This window comes from Lepidochelys olivacea, assembly GCF_965140295.1.
Source record: "Lepidochelys olivacea isolate rLepOli2 genome assembly, chromosome: 22".
Lineage (NCBI taxonomy): Eukaryota > Metazoa > Chordata > Testudines > Cheloniidae > Lepidochelys > Lepidochelys olivacea.
In genome coordinates, this window is record NC_140432.1 from 21,812,213 (window position 1) to 21,828,769 (window position 16,557).

At 44.8% G+C, this 16,557-nt stretch overlaps 1 protein-coding gene across 3 annotated transcripts in view; it reads left to right on the forward strand.

The window, feature by feature from the left end:
- The first annotated feature begins 2,132 nt into the window (after positions 1-2,132).
- The window catches only part of HMBS (hydroxymethylbilane synthase), a 29,756-nt gene continuing 15,331 nt past the window's right edge, over positions 2,133-16,557 (forward strand). The window contains exons 1-8 of one of the 3 annotated variants that reach the window (XM_084612002.1): positions 2,133-2,346; positions 3,608-3,756; positions 3,959-4,094; positions 6,512-6,675; positions 6,804-7,051; positions 8,551-8,752; positions 14,255-14,311; positions 15,224-15,277. In XM_084612002.1, the coding sequence (XP_084468128.1) occupies positions 2,184-2,346; positions 3,608-3,756; positions 3,959-4,094; positions 6,512-6,675; positions 6,804-7,051; positions 8,551-8,752; positions 14,255-14,311; positions 15,224-15,277 (1,173 nt within the window). In that variant the 5' untranslated portion in view covers positions 2,133-2,183. Of the gene's footprint in view, positions 2,347-3,607; positions 3,757-3,958; positions 4,095-6,511; positions 6,676-6,803; positions 7,052-8,550; positions 8,753-14,220; positions 14,312-15,223; positions 15,278-16,557 lie in introns of those variants that run through there. The other 2 variants (XM_084612003.1, XM_084612004.1) reach the window with 2 other exon arrangements.

The following is a 16,557-nucleotide window of genomic DNA, read 5'->3' on the forward strand; positions in this document are numbered from 1 at the left end:
GTTATCACGCTGAGGTTTGACATGTTCTTGTCCCAAGATCAGGCCCAGTATTATTAAAATTACTGTTGAGTTGGGAACCTCGATGCATGCTGTTGTAAAACTCACACTTTAGGAACCTTACTGTATTTGTAATAGTTTTATTAATACATTTAGCAAAGTCACATACGCTCTAACCCTACAAGATAGAGATAATACAGAACGTACATCTGAACGGCCCTATACTCGCCATCCCTTACAGAATAACCTAAAACGTTAACAAATAAACTGGTTAGTTTCTGAGGTGCCACAAGTACTCCTTTTCTTTTTGCTAAAATGTTAGTTATCTTCCTCATCACCAGTGGCCATCATCTGACACCTCCCAAGGCTACAGCTCTCCTCCAGAACACAGGCAGGGATACAATATGTTATTCTGACAACACTACGCCTAATGCATATTTAGTAGCATAGGCGCCGACTCCGTGGGTGCTCTGGGGCTGGAGCATACACGGGGGAAAAAATGGTGGGTGCTGAGCACCCGTCGGCAGCCCCCCTATTAGCTCACTCCTAGCACCTCTCGCCCACTGGCAGAACCCATGGATCAGCAACCCTCCCATCCCTCCCTGTGCAGAAATTTAGGGCCTTACTTAACTTTGTTTAAACCCTTGCTTTTTACATAACACAACGGATGAAGTGGAACTGCCTCCTGTTCAACTAGAATATGGGCCTTTGGGCTGTTCTTAATGCAAATACATTGGTTTTCTGAGAGCCCTGGTGTTTAGGAAGCTCAGATGGGCTTTTCGTGTTTTTGTGCAACTGAGCATACTGGCCCAAATTCATCTCTGATGTAATTGCAGTGAGACCACTGCTTCAGCAGGGATGACTTTGACCTTCTGTGCTTAATGTTTTGCTCTATATGTGGAAATCGCTGTTCAAGCAACATAACACTATTTCCTGCTGCTGTTTTATGTATGTTTACATACAGCTACTAGTGACTTTGCTTTCCTATACTCCCTGGGGGTAGCTAGTGCTGCAGGGCTGTTCTGAGGGCTCCTGCCTCCCAAGTCGATTCCAGCTGTGCAATGTCCGCCACCAGTTGTTCCATTAGCAGCAGCAGCTGCAGCATCTTACACAGCCTGCGGCCTGGATGCAGCACAAGCTCAGGAGAGGAGCCAATCCGGGCCACAGATGCCACGAGCCCCATTTGGGCCCTGTTCAGAAGAGCCAGAATGAGGCACGTGAGACCCGTCAGCTCGATTGGCTCACATGGGCCAGGCGTGGCCCTCCCCTCCTAAGGCAACCCTGGAAGAATGCACCAGAGGTCGGGAGGCAGGTGGTGAGTGAGGAGCCACTGCATACCCCTAAGGTGGAGAGATGTATGGAAGCTTCATGCATACACCCTGTGAAGACTCCTGTATGCACGCACGCTCCCTGCTTTAATATATCAACGCAGACCATAAAGATCCTTGTGTGTATGCCCAGTGGGGCTAATGAGGCAAAAGCAGGCAAAGAAAACTCACTGCTAGAGTGGGAGAACTTAAGCGGTTTTAGGTTAAAACAAAAAAGTGTTGTGTAGTTTTTGTGTGAAATACTTGTTTTTTGTTACTTGTTACCTTGTCTGCATTATTGTAACCTTAACAGGATCCATCAAACTACCCTAGGGAATCTATGATTTTAGGTATTTAAAATGGTTAGCTCTAGCGTTTGGCCTGCTGTCCTCTGGCGGGCCCTTCCTGGAGATTGGTTTGAGGCAGTATGTACAATAACATAAAAAAAGCAATGTTGCTACATGGAAGCATTATGCATCGGTAAGCCAGGCCCCCTGTGAACGTCTAATGAGCGTTATCGAACCCTGTTCCTCCTACATTATTTCAGTGTTGACAATCACTCCGCTGTCCATCGAGCACAAGGCCTATCAATAAGTACCTCGCCTGAGGCTGGGTAGGGGTTATTGTAAACGTGCTGCAAACATGCTGCGTGGCCAGACGGTTGTGCCGCAGGCCACGGGAGTTTGCAGGGCCGCAGGCGCAAGGGGGCGCCCGCGCACGCCGGAAAACTACAGCTCCCAGCAGCGGCTCGGCGGACGGCGCCTGCCCGGCGTCCCACGTGACACGGTCTCCGGCCGCCGTCCGTCACGTGCGCAAGGAGAGGCGGTTCTCGGCGGCCCGGTCACCTGACCCCTGCCCGGTCCAGCTCTGGTCGGCAAGATGGCTGCTTACCTGCAGTGGCGCCGCTTCGTGTTCTTTGACAGGGAGACGGTGAAGGAGCCGGCCGGGCCCGACGGGGGCGGAGCCGGCGGAGCGAAGCCCTTCGCCCTTCCGCCGGGCATCACCGTCTGCGACTCGGGCAGAGGCAGCCTGGTTTTTGGGGATATCCTTGCCCGGGGCTCCCTCAGGAGGACGCCGTCTGGCGACCTCCCCCACCTTGGAGGTTAGCGCGGGCAGTGAAGCAGGGATTCCCCCGCCCCCTTTTAATGCTAGCGGGTAGGAGAGAGGTTGGGCGCCTTTCCCCCTCTTTGGGCGCCAGTGCGGCGGGATGAGATTTAGGAGTGGCCAAGGCCTTTCCCTTTTGGGCGTCAGAGGGAAATGCACAGATTGAGCCACCTGCCGCTGCTGCCAACCGATGGGGAAGGCCAGTGAGATCGCGCCATCCAGGGTCGGCAGCTTCGTGACAAGGTTGCTCCCCGTGCCTGGCTGGTGGTGTAATGTTCAAATATTTGCATGTCTGCTTCACGTCACTAAATTGTCCCCCACTAATCTCAGCCCACGGGTCCAGGGCTGGGTGAGCTGTGTGGCCTGAACTCCCACTTACTCCTAGAGGAGAGGGCTTCTGAGTGGGACTGAGACACACTGATGGTGTGGAGTGGAAGAAACTTGCTCTCCCACCACCTGTGCGTTGCCTGTTTTGTGAGGAAATGAAATGGAAAGTGTGTGAGTGATGTATAATGCAGTCAAACTTCAGAATATTTCTCCTTTATAGAAAGAGAGTTTTGGGTAGTTAACTGGGGTATGGTAAGCACTCACTGAAACCGCAAGGTGTGGTTTTGCTGACATATTGTGTGTTTTTGGAATCGCTCAGGCTTTAGGAAGTGTGGTCCATTTTCTTTGTTGCATGATGCACGTGAAGACACTTGTGAATGTGTTCTGCGTGGCTGAGAATCACTGCTGGTAAGAACTAGAAAGTTTTGCTTAGTGTACTCTATTTCATCTATGTACTAGAAACAAGGTGACCACCCTCATCTTGAAATACGCTATGGGTTCTATATAGGAAGGTTCTGAAAGCCTCCCGTGAGGCGCTTCTCATTGGGAGTCGTCAAAAGTGTTTAGTACCTCGCAGCATTGGGCCCTAAACTAAAGTAGGACGTCTGTTAGGTGTGCGCCGAGCTGTTGTTTTGTTTTTCAGTTGCCCTTTGGCATATAGAAAACGTCTGCCTCTTCCAACTCCAGGTCACCTGCACGTTAAAATGTTCACTAAATGTTTTGTTGCCCTGCGATCGCTTCAGTGACTGGAACAATAGCTAGTATAAGTATATTTGGCCAGCTGTCAATAAATAAGGGTAGCTTAAGAAGGGTTTGGTTGTGATATGTGTGGTTTCATTTTGTTTTCTCTGAGTACCTTGACTATCCTCTACATATGGAAGGTCAGATCTGGTTCTTGCCACGCTCCCTTCAGCTGAGCAGTTTCCAGGCTTACAAGCTGAGGGTGACTCACCTGTACCAGCTGAAGCAGCACAGCATCTTGGCTTCTGTTGGTGAAGATGAAGAAGGCATTAACCCGCTGGTAAGTGAAATGACAAAGAGGACATGAGCTCATCTTGTGTGCTTTTCTGAGGAAGAACAATGTATTGGGATTAGTTTGGGAATGTCTTTGGTGTAAAAACAGTGTGTTAAATTCTCACCCTATGGGCTTAAAAGGGACCAGGTTGTGGCCCCAATATACCTTAAGACCATATCTACTCACATTCTGTCTGTGTTGTTTGCAGGTTAAAGTCTGGAACTTAGAGAAACGAGATGGTGGGAATCCTCTTTGCACAAGGATTTTCCCAGCAATACCGGGTAACAAACCTACAGTTGTGTCCTGCATAACTGTCCATGAGACTCTTAACTTCATGGCTATCGGTAAGTGAAAAGCCAAACGCCTCCTGAAGGTGCCGAACAAACTCTGAAGTTAATATGATGGAATGAAAATGGATTGGTCCTACAGAAGGCAGCGTAGAGCGTTCTGACATTTTCACGTCACATGCTTTTCACCCTAAAGAGAATGAACCTGACGCTAGTTGAGAATGCCAGTAATTACTTGCAAAAGTTTGGCAAATCTTGATTTTTACCATAATTTTTACCATAAAACAAGATTTAATGTTCTATTGAGGTTTAAAAGTTAGGTACATACTCTTTTTCTATATTGCAAGAAAGGAAAGAACAGAAACAAAAAGGACACTCGGGTAATTTTGACCCCAAATTGAGATTTTGTTCAGGCGGAGGAGAATGGGTTTTGCAATATGGTAATACCAGGCTATAAAATATATAGGAAAGATAAAGAACGTAACACTGGTGGGGGAGTTGCATTGTATGTTAAAGAAACCGTAGTCAAATAAGGTGCCAATCTGAAATGAAACAAACTGTACCATAGACTCACTATGGATAGAAATTGCATGCTCGGCCGGATTTATACCTTCCGCGCCCTACGGCACAGCATCTTCAGCGCCGCCGTCCTCTCCTCACCCCCGCCTACAGCTGATGTTTGTGTTTTTTGTAATTTTAAATATGTATTTTTTTGTTATTGTATTGAATAAATGTGATTAAAACAATCACATTGGTAGCAGGTAAGTGCTACTTTACTGCACATGTTTCCTTCCTTGACTTTTGCTTCGCAAACGCGCTAGTGATAGCCTCACAGTCCATATCTTTTTAAAAGTTATCCTTCAGTAGTTAAAAGGGTCCAGGCTTCTGACCCTCGGGAGCACCAGGCTAAGGGCTTTAGACCCGGAGGGAGTGCTGGGGCTGAAACCCCGCAGTTCTTTTCCCGGCTTCAGCCCCGGAGGGCAGGGTGCTGGGGCTTGGGGCTTTAGCTACGAGGGGAGCGCTGGTTTCAGCCCCAGCGTGACCCTCCCCTGCTGAAACTGGGAGCGGGGCTGTACGAGCTCTGGCGCCCCCGCCCCCCAGGCAGAAGGTGGGAATGGAGCCTTGGGGCTGAAGCCCCAGCACTCCCCTGAGATCTAAAGGCCTGAGCCCTGGTGCTCCCAAGGGTCAGAAGCCCTGATACCCCCAGAGCCCTGACTCCCCCCTACCTGCAGTCCCAACCCCACTCGGTGTCTGAAGTCTGTACGGTCTTGTTCAGAGTTACGGACAACCTCCGTTCCCGAGGTGTCCGTAACGCTGAGGTTCTACTGTATCATTGGGTTGTCTATCATTTTTAAAATAAGCTTACGCTAACCACTTTTAACCACATATGTACAAACTTTTTAACTTTTAACCCACCTTTAACTTTTACATGACCCTAGAACGCCAGTGCCCCTAGGCACGTGCCTACTGTGCCTAATTGGAAATCCGGTCCCGGTTGCATGCTTGACTAAAAAAAGGTATAGCAGTAGGCATAGGTTACCAACCACCTGACCGGGATGGTGACAGCGATTCTGAAATGATAAGGTTGGCTGGAGAGAGGCTCTAGAAGCAGAAAGCGCAGTTATAATGGGTGATTTCAGCTTGCCTTATGACGACTGGGTGAATGTCACGTTGTGGCGTGACGCAGAGATAAAATTTTGAGACGGCATGAGTGACTGCTTCTTGGAGCAGCTAGTTCTGGAACCCACAAGGGGCAGATGAGCACGATTTGTTGGGGGAAGAATCAGCACGGCTTTTTGTAAAGGAAAGTCGCGCCTCACCAACTTATTTGGATTCTTTGAGGGTGTCAACAATCACTTGGACAAAGGTGATCCAGTGGATATAGCGTACTAGGACTTTCAGGAAGCCTTTGACGAGGTCCATCACCAAAGGCTCTTATGCAGGCTAAATAGTCATGGGATAAGAGAGAAGGTCTTCTCGTGGATCAGTAACTTGTCCAGAGACTTGTTCTAAAAATGTGACTTTTGACCAACTGGTTTCCTTCCGTTTTACAATGTTGACTTTTATAGTGCTAATTATGCACATGAGGCGCACTGTGTGCTTTAAAACAACTGTTACACAAAACTGGTTCCAGCGAGTCAGGCATCTGTTGTAGCAAAGCAAAACAAAAAAGAGCAATAGGAGAAAATAAACCATAAAGAAAGCGTCCGTGTAAGAAACGGACTTTCTCAAACAGGAGAGCTTTGCACTGGGCCAGGAGATGGCCGTGAAGAAGTCCTGGTAGACCCTACTCAGGAAAGGAGTTTGATACATGTGTCCGTGAAGTGAGAAGACCGTGGGACCGCCCCGGTACGCATATCTGTCTGGGAAACAACAAGGAGGATCCAGCTGACTGCAGCTGCCTTGGACTTAATACTAGTCAATGTTTGGAAAGTGCCATAGACATAAACAGTTTAGTCCTTTTCCTTCAACAGGCTTTGCAGATGGAAGCGTTGTGCTTACAAAAGGGGACATCACACGAGACCGACACAGTAAGACCCAGATCTTACATGAAGGCAATTACCCAGTCACTGGCCTTGCCTTCCGCCAGTCTGGGAAAATCACCCACCTTTTTGTTGTCACCACGGAGAACATCCAGGTAAGATATTGGCTTGACAAAGCTGTAATGGAGGTCAGACTCTGGCCCACTGATTGTAACGGCGCCTGGTTATTTATCACCAATCTGCCGTTCGATGTAATCTCTAAAAAATCATATTTCCTTCACAGTCCTATATGCTGTCGGTGAAAGATTATCCTCGTCTGGAGCTGGACACGCATGGTTGCGGTTTACGCTGCTCCACGCTCAGCGACCCCTCCCAGGACCTCCAGTTCATTGTGGCAGGAAACGAATGTGTGTATCTGTACCAGCCAGATGAGCGTGGCCCCTGCTTTGCCTTTGAGGGACAGAAGTTGATCGTTCACTGGTATCGGGGATACCTCGTCATCCTTTCCAAGGACCGGAAGAGCTCTCCAAAGTAAGACTCCGGGAAGCAGATGAGACCATTTTACATGTATTCACTGTGCAGTTTTTGTTCTTTGCAGCTCTCCTGGCGCTTTGTTGTGCAAGGCTGTTGTGACACAGATCCCCATTGCTCTCAGCTGGCAGAGGGCTCGCTGGTCTGTAACAGCAACTCCTAACAGGCCTGTCGCTTTCATAGTATTCATTCGGAAAGAGTACCAGTTGCGGGTTTTAAATGGTTATGATTATCCTCGTAAATGTAGGTACGGCTGCTGTGTAAGGAGTTATGTGTATATCCACTGGAAATGTGTTCTGATAGTTTGTATCAAGGTGTTAATCCCCAGCAGCGGTGAAGAACTGATTTCCTGCCAGAACAAAGAGATCTGTCCGTCCGTCTGTTGACACGTATTGTCTCATTCGCCATCCCCAGTCTGAGCTAAATGCAGAGGAAGAATTGTGAGATTTAACAGGAAGAGCAGAACAGCAAGGGGCTCAGAACCTTTTCCAGGGATGCACTTCAGCGATTTACTAGACTGTATCTGGGGACAAGGAAACCATCCTGAATTCCTCTGCCTAGGAGGTAATCGGGTGGTGCGATTACATTCATGAAAATAGGGTCTCAATCAGGTTTGGCTGAAAACCCTGCAAAAAGGCTTTGGGTAAGATAATCTTATTTGGACAGAAGGTCAGACAGTTCAGGTTAGTGTCTAGGAATGGTGTTACAATTTTGTTTGATAGGTAACCCTTCTGTTTCCATTATCCTTACTCACTATCTCATAAATCTTGATCTTTGATGATAAACTTATGATTGTTTTCACTCTAAGTGGAACTCAGTGCTGTAGTATTGTACGGGATGCTGCTCCTGAGCAGAATCATTCAAGATGATGTGTACGCTGTTGCCTTAGGGGACAGCAAACCTCTTATTACTGTGAGTGTTCAGTGATTAAGGAGCTGAACGCTACAGGGGAAGGCTTCAAAGGGATTTCGGAACTGGAGTGCACCTGTCGTTAACCTGCAAGGCAAAGTAAGGGGTGACATAGCCCAGAGGAGATGGTTTGGGGGCTAACAGGCTGGAAGTGTCAGGGAGCTGACACCCAGTTAAGCAGCAGCAAGTCTCTCTCTAGCTGGAGGCTGAGTGGGTAACAAGGTGACTCAGTCCTGGGCACCCCGAGAATCGTCCCAGGTGTTGACTGACATTACTGTGGCATGTGATTAGTATTAGAGCTCTGGCAAAAGCTGCTATGGATTGATCTGAATCTACAGAATCCAGTCATTGCTCCTGGGATAGCGGTATGCACCACCCTCCAGAGCCAGTGGGATCTGTCACCACCCTTTTATAACTCAGATATGATTTCTCCCATCTAGTATGTGGACTAACAACGTACGACATACTCGCATGGTTGTTCAGGGGTTTGTATCCCGGCTCTAAGTGTGTTAAGGAGACGCTATTGAGAATGTGACTCAGAAATCCAAGAGCATGTGTGTTAAACTCTTGCTCTTTCTTCTGGTATCCAGATCAGAGTTTGCTGGGAGCGACCCGCAGAACTCCGACAAGCAAATCTTGAATGTCTACGACCTATGTAACAAGTTCATCGCGTACAGCTCGGTCTTCGATGACGTGGTGGATGTCTTAGCAGAGTGGGGGTCTCTCTACGTGCTGACTAGAGATGGGAAGATCCATGCGCTTCAGGAGAGGGATACGCAGACCAAACTTGAGGCAAGCCACCTTCTTAATCTGCGTTTTATGGCTTCAGAATTGTAAAAGCTCCACAGATGAGAGGTTGAGAAGACAGCACTTTGGACAAGTGAGTTATATGTCGGCAGTGTCGTTGTTGCCTTGTTGCTCCCAGAATATTGGCGAGAGAAGGTGGGTGAGGGACCAGTAGAAGATGCGACTTCACTGACCTTGTCTGTAAGTGAGTTATATATCAGATGAGCTAACAGCTTCTCTGCACAGCCAAGTCATTGTAGACAACTTAGTCTCTTATGCAGATCTGTAGAGGGCTTTCGACAGCATTGAGTGGAAGGAACACCTAGCCTTGCGGGCACTTATGACATTTACCTGATGAGGAGCGTAGCAAGTGAAATATGTCACTGTCTAGAGCAGAGGGTCAAACACCTTGTTCCCTGTGATGGATTTATTTTCAGATGTGGCAGAATCTAAGATTTTTATTTAAAAAAAAAAAAAAAAATCTAGTCCTTGTGGCTGTGAAGGAAACTTCTTCAAATGTGAATCAACAAGAATGCCTCAGTTCATAATCTTCCTGAATCTGCAGACAGTCTGAGACACAGTAGCTTTGAGAGGTGTGAACTCTCTCATTAATCTCAATGGAGTATTCATTTTTAAGCCTTATAATGGACACTTGAATGTAAGCATTAATTATGTAATTGATGACCAGTTGGTGAGTGGTATGGGGAAGGAGATGGGAATTGCTGCTAAGAAGGAAATGCAGAGGGAAGAGAGGAGGAAATATCTGAAGACCGAGTTGAGGGACGGAAACAGAGAAAGGAGGATAAGGCGGGAAGAGAAACAAAGGGCAGAAATAACGGTGTACCTGAAGGGAAGCAGATTTTCCTGTTGCATGAGTCTGAATGTGATAATAAGGGACTGAACAAATAATTACTGACAGTTCTGTTATTAAAAGCCAGATTCTACTACTGATCTCTGTGGTAACCTGCCATTGATCTCAGTAGAAGGTCTGTGCATCGAGGAGAGCGTGTTGTCCTGAACACGTTCTTTGGCCTGTGGACTGTAATTGAAAATTAAATTTGGGCCTTGCCACAGAATGAATTTGACATCTCCTTCCAGAGATTTAACTTTTCTGGTTTGTGAGTCTTGAGGAGACGGCCGTATGTGGTGTAGGGAAAGGAGGCACAGGGACAGAGAGGGTTAAACATAAGAGTGACCATACTGGGTGAGACCAGTGGTCCATCAGGTGCATTATCCTGTCTTCTGACAGTGGCCAGTGGTAGATGCGTCAGAGGGAATGAACAGATTAGGGCAGTTACTGAATGATTCAACCCCTGTCATCCAGTCCCAGCTTCTTGCAGTTAGATGTTTAGGGACATACAATGTCGCATCCCTGACCATCTTGGCCAATAGCCATTGATGGACTTATCCTCCATGAACTTATCTAATTCCTATTAGAAACCATTTGTTGTTTTGGCCTTGACTGCATCCCCTGACACGTTTACGAGTTCCACAGGTAAACTATGCAGTTTTTGAGGAAGTATTTACCTTTCTTTTAAATCTGTTGCCTGTTAATTTCATCGGGTGACCCCTGGGTCTTGTGTTATGTGAAGTGGTAAATAAATCTTCCTTATTTACTCTCTCGACACCATTCATGATTTTATAGACCTCAGCATATCCCCACTTCATCATTTACTTTCTACGTTGAATGACAGTCCCAGTCTTTTTAATCTCTACTCATATTAAAGCTGTTGCATTCCCCTAATCGTTGTTCCCCTTCTCTGTATTTTTTTGAGTTCTAATATATCTTTTTTGAGATGTGGCAACCAGAACTGTATGCAGTATTCAAGATGTGGGCATACCATGGATTTATCGTGTCATTATGGTATTTTCTCTTATTATGTATCCCTTTCCAAATGGTTCCTTACATTCTGTTAGCCATTTTGACGACTGCTGCAATGGATGTTTTCAGAAAACTTTCCATGATGATTCCGAGATCTATCTTGAGTGGTAACAGCTAATTTAGACCCATCATTTTGTATGTGTAGTTGAGATATGTTTTCCAGTGTGCATTATTTTGCATTTATTGGCATTGAATTTCATCTGCCATTTTGTTGCCCAGTCACCCAGTTTTGAGAGATCCCTTTGTAACTCTTCAGTGTCAGCTCTGGACTTAACTGTCTTGAGTAACTTTATACCATCAGCAAACTTTGCCACCTCACTGTTCATGGCCTTATGAATATGTGGAACAGTATAGGTTCCAATACAGATCCTTGATGTAACCCACCATTTACCTTTTTCTGCTGTGAAAACGAACCATTTATTCCTCACCTTTGTTTTCTGTTCTTTCATCAGTTACTGATCCACAAGAGGACCTTCCCTCTTATCCCATGACTGCCTACACTGCTAAAAGCCTTTGGTGAGGGACATGGTCAAAGGCTTTCTCAAAGTCCAAGTACACTGTATCCACTCAATCACCCGTGTCCACATATTTGTCGACCCCTACAAAGAATTCTAATAGATTGGTCAAACGTGATTGCTCTTTACAAAAGCAGTGTTAACTCTTTTCCAACAAATTGTGTTCATGTGCGTATCAGATAATCCTTTTGTTTACTACGGTTTCACCCAATTTACCTAATATTGAAGTTAGGCTTACCGGCCTGTAATTGCCAGGATCACCTCTAGGGATGTAAATACAGTTTAAAACATTTACTCTAATAATTTAAAGTATTGAAATTATGTCGGGATGAAAGGGAGAGGAGCTGGGGTCTTTGGGGCTGCCTGGCTGGGGCTCCTGCAGGCTGGCTGCCGCTTACCGGTTAACCATTTAACCTTTTACATCCCTAATCACCTCTAGAGCCTTTTTTTTAAAAATCTGCATTATATTAGCTACCTTCCAGTCATCTGGTACAGAGGCTGATTTAAGCAATAGATTACATACTACACTTAGGAGTTCTGAAATTTCATATTTGAATTCCTGTAGAACTCTTGGATGAATACCATCTGGACCTGACAATTTATTACTGTTTAATTTATCAGTTTGTTCCAAACCCTTGTCCACTGACACCACAATCTGGGCCAGTTCCTCATATTTGTGTGGCTCATGTGTGGCCCTCTGCAGTGAAGAGGGATGCGAAGAATTCACTGATCTCCTCCTCAATGGCTTTGTCTTCTTCAAGTGTTCCTTTAGCACCTTATTCATTCAGGGGCCTCACTGGTGGTTTGGCAGGCTTCCTGCTTCTGATGTACTTTAAAAAAATTGACTGTTAGTTTTGTGTCTCTTGCTAGCTGCTAATTAGGCCTGCCAAATTATACTTTTATACTGGATTTGCCAGAGTTTGTTCTTTTCTGTTTTCCTCAGTAGGATTTGACTTCCAATTTTTGAAGGATTCCTTTTTGTCTCTAACTGCCTTTTTCATTCTGTTCAGTCATGGTGGCATTTATTTGCTCCTGTTACTGGTTTATTTTTTCCTTTGGGATATACATTTAGTTTGAATGTCTAATATGGTGGTTTTTAAAAAGTTTCTGTGCACTCGCAGGCTTTTCACTCTTGTGATTGTTCCTTTTAACTTCCATTTAACTAGCTTCCTCATTTTTGTGTAGTTCCCCTTTTTGAAGTTAAATGCTACTGTGGTGGGCTTCTTTTGTATTTCCTCCCTACAAGGATGTTAAATTTATTTACACTATGGTCACTATTACTGAGTGGTTCAGTTATATTCACCTCTTGAACCAGATCCTATGCTCCGCTTAGGACTAAGCCAAGAATTACCTCTTTACCTTGTAGGTGCCAGGACTAGCTGCCTCAAGAAGCAGTCACTAATGGTGTCTAGAAACTTTATTTCTGCATCCCTTCTGGGGTGACATGCACCCAGTCAATATGGGAATATTTGAAACCCCCCATTATTATTGAGTTTTCTATTTTTATAGCCTCTCTAATCTCCCTGAGCATTTCACAGTTACCGTTGTCAACATTCTGGTCAGGTGGTCAGTAGTACATTCCTACTGTTGCACTCTTATTCCAGCATGGCATTTCTATCCATAGAGATTCTGTGGTACAGTTTGGTTCATTTAAGGTTTTTACTATATTTGATTCTGTGCTTTCTTTTATATATAGTGCCACTACCCCACCAGCACAACCTACTCTGTCATTCCCATGTGTTTTGTATCCTGATGTTACTGTCCCATTGATTGTCATCATTCCACCAAGTTTCTGTGATGCCTGTTACATCAATATTCTCACTTAACAACAGGCACCAAGTTCACCCATCTTAGCGTTTACGCTTTTTGCATTTGTACACAAGCACCTATAACATTTGTCAGTGTTTACTTGTCTGTCTTCATGTGATGTGATCAAATGGGAATCTTTTTCTATTGACTGTTTCTCTTCAGGTGTATAACCATACACCTGCTAAAATGAACACTGTTCATGGTACTTGGGAGTAAAGCGAGCCAACTATGAAAACTAAAGATTGTACGTATTTTAATAATTGTAATCTGTGAACATATGACTCTTCAGAATCCTAGATTAAGGTAGCAATAGGTCCCAAATGATTGACGTTGAAACCAAATTAGTTAATGCTCTGAAGGTACGGTTTTGTGTAAGGGTTGAGTATTTTTATTAACCCTGCTGTCAGTCAAAGATTTCAACACAAGTGGTTTTCCACTGGGCTGAGACCGCTTCTGAGCTTAGAGATAAGAATGAGCGTTTAACCCTGCCCATTAGTACATGAGGCCTTATTTAATATCAGTCTAATTAAAAAAATCAAATGTACTTTACAAGGAGCTGTTTTATAGAAAGGGAAACTGAAGAAGAGTGGTTAAATTATTGTTCAAAGTTACAAGGCAAATCGAGGGCCAAGTTCTGGATAAAACCTAGGTCTCTTGGCTCGCTGCCCTTTGTCAATTCACATAGCTTGTGGTAGTTGTAAAGAAATTGTGCTCCATTGCCTTGAGGATGGGTGATAGAGCTGGAGTCTCTGCTTTGTACGAAGCCACATGGTGTGTCCCTCTCCCACGAAAGAATATCTTGGTGAAAATGATCATTGTGACTGTTCTGTTGGGTAATGCATTAGCTGCCATACACAGATCTGGGGGTATAACAGGTAGCAAAGGGCTTGAGCGGGTGTCACTGAGGGAGAGACGGTTTCCTTCTGCCATCCTTTCTTCCTAGTGATTCAGCACAATTTTTTTTTCCGTACAGAAGCTGGACAGCTCTGCTGAGGCAGCTCCTGCAGCTGAATTTCGTTCTCTGCAGAACTGGTAACCTCCATTCCTAAGTGCTGGTCACACCCATCCCTGCTTTCTGAAGGCCTTTCCTTCCCAATATCGTAGTGCAGCACATACTGTAGCATGCCTGTCACCTCTTATCTGTGTGTCCATGCTACGCCAGAAGGGTCTGGGTCACAAAAGGAACAGCCCTTCTCTCTAGCACATGGTCTGGCACACATTGTGCTAGGCAGCTGAGGCAATAACGTCCCTCCTCTCCTCTTTCCCAGTTCAAGGAGCGTCTTCTTCTCTTTCACATAACAGGCATTGGGGTTGGAAAAGTCCATAGCAATGGAGAACAAGACACTGAGGAGCACTCAGGTAAAGGAACAGACTTTGCATTCGTCAGGGCTTAGATTGTTCATGGTAATTGTATATCTCGTAATAAAATAATGTGTATATCTCAGCTCTGCAAATCTGTCGGGATAATTTAATAGGTCAGGCTTAAAATCTACTCACCTTCCCTTTACAGTTTTAAGGGGGTGGGAGAAAACAAAAATCAAACAATATTACTTTCCCATTTTTAGAAAACAATTACAAGTAAAAGGTACCTAAGGTTGTGGTCTCTGCACTGTTTGTCTTAGTTGAAATATAGTGCTTAAATCAAAAGGAGAGGGTGAGAGAGTAAAGGGATTATACCACTTATCCCTCTAATTCTGCCATTTACTGAATAGATCAGTCCTAGCTGGGTATTAATTAAGTTAAAAGTTTGATCATTTTGTAAAGACTTCCATAAATATGCAGATATAAGTTAATGTTTGCACAGCATTTTGAAAGTGAAAAGTTCTATATAAGGACTAAGTGTTTTTCTTAATGACTTTTTGTGAATAGCTGAACATTTATGAACTTAATAATACAACACATATGATTTCCAATCCTGCAAACGCTTACTACAAAAGTCAATAGGACTGTTCACAGTAGTGTGTGCTATGTCTGCTAGTGCTCACAGAATTGAGCTCTAGGGTCCAATACTGCAAGACAGTGAGTGCCTTCTGGGAGTGCTGCACATTTCCCAACAGGAGTTTATACTCTTTGCAAACCTTCTCGTGTGTTAGTTTAAATATTTGATATTTTGCTCAGTTTAGGAAGATGCGGTTGCCACTTGGGGAACACATTTAGCTGCGGTGGAATGAGCTTTCAGTTGGCAGACAGCACTGGAAAGAAAACCTGCACAATTATGGATTTGGGGGATTTGCTTTAATTTTTAAAATATGTGAAACACATTGTTCATAGGATGAAAATGGCCTGAAAAACAGAGTTATCCGAGTGGGCACCAGGAAGAGTCAGGTGAGTTTTTGCTTATTGTATTAGCTTCTTTTCTGGTATGGCCATATTGCTGAGTCTCTGTTCAATGGGGACAGTTGTGACTTGAGAACCCTATAGCTGCATCTCCTAAAAGCAGAAAATCTGGGTGGCTGATTTTAACTTTAAAAATATGATGTACAGCAGTTACCCTCTGGAAATAAGTGTGTATCTCTGTTATTTATAGATTAAACCCAAATGAAGTCCAGCATCTATCAGGTTTCCTGTTCAATAGGGAAGTGTTGTCTAGTGGTCAGAGTGAAAGACTAGGAATCAGTATTCCCTTGTTCTGTTTCCGTCTCTACCACTGACACGGTGTGATTTATGGCAAGTCTCTTAGGGCCACATCTTCAAAAAAGTGGCTTCTAGATTTTGGGTGCCCAGGTCTTACGTACCGAGCACCTGATTTTCAGAGGTGCTGAGTTTTCTTACCTCAAGTCACTAGAAGGTGCAGATGGAAATTGGGATCCAGATGTTTCAAGTTTGGGCACCCAAAGTAGTGGACGCTCTTGAAAATTTAGCTCTTTATTTAACTGTGCTGCCATTTTCTCATCTGTAAAATGGGGACAATTTGTGGATACTTCACAGAAAGTCTGGGGCATGAGGCTTCATTCATTCATATTAGTAAAGCACCTTAAGATCCTTGTATTAAGCACAAAGTATTATTAGATGGAAATAAATTTACTTATATTTGTTTATGCAGATGAGCTATCTTTCTCAAACCAAAAGCCCAAGTCCTCCTCAGACCCTAGACTGGAGTAACGATATCTTTGCCAAAGAGTGACTTCTATGAATTAGAAATAACTATTCTGTCATCAGAGTTGCACTGTAATAGGCCTCCTTGTTGGCAGTCCCCATAGGAAGGCCCGAGATTCAATGGGCCGTGAGACTGAGCTCTCCTACAGGGGATCCCTCCATGTTGGGGCTGAGGCATGGTTTTTACAGCTATGTGGGACAAGCTTGCCTTGATGCCACCTGGACTGTATCTATTTTGAATAAACAGAACTTTAGTCCCAATGGCTGTCAGTTGGCACATTCCATCAGCACCAAGCTCATGGAGTAGCTCAAGAAACAAGGAGGTGATTGCACTCCTCTTTCAGTAGAATCCCTTTGTGTCTTCATTTTGCTATATCCAATAACCAAATATCTTATATGGAGGCAAAACTTCGGGTGCGTTGATGCTCACAAAGGCCTGGGAGGGAGGATATAGGAAATACATTGGGTCTTTCTTGCTATCTAGCTGCAGCTGGGAAGAGCAAGTTTGC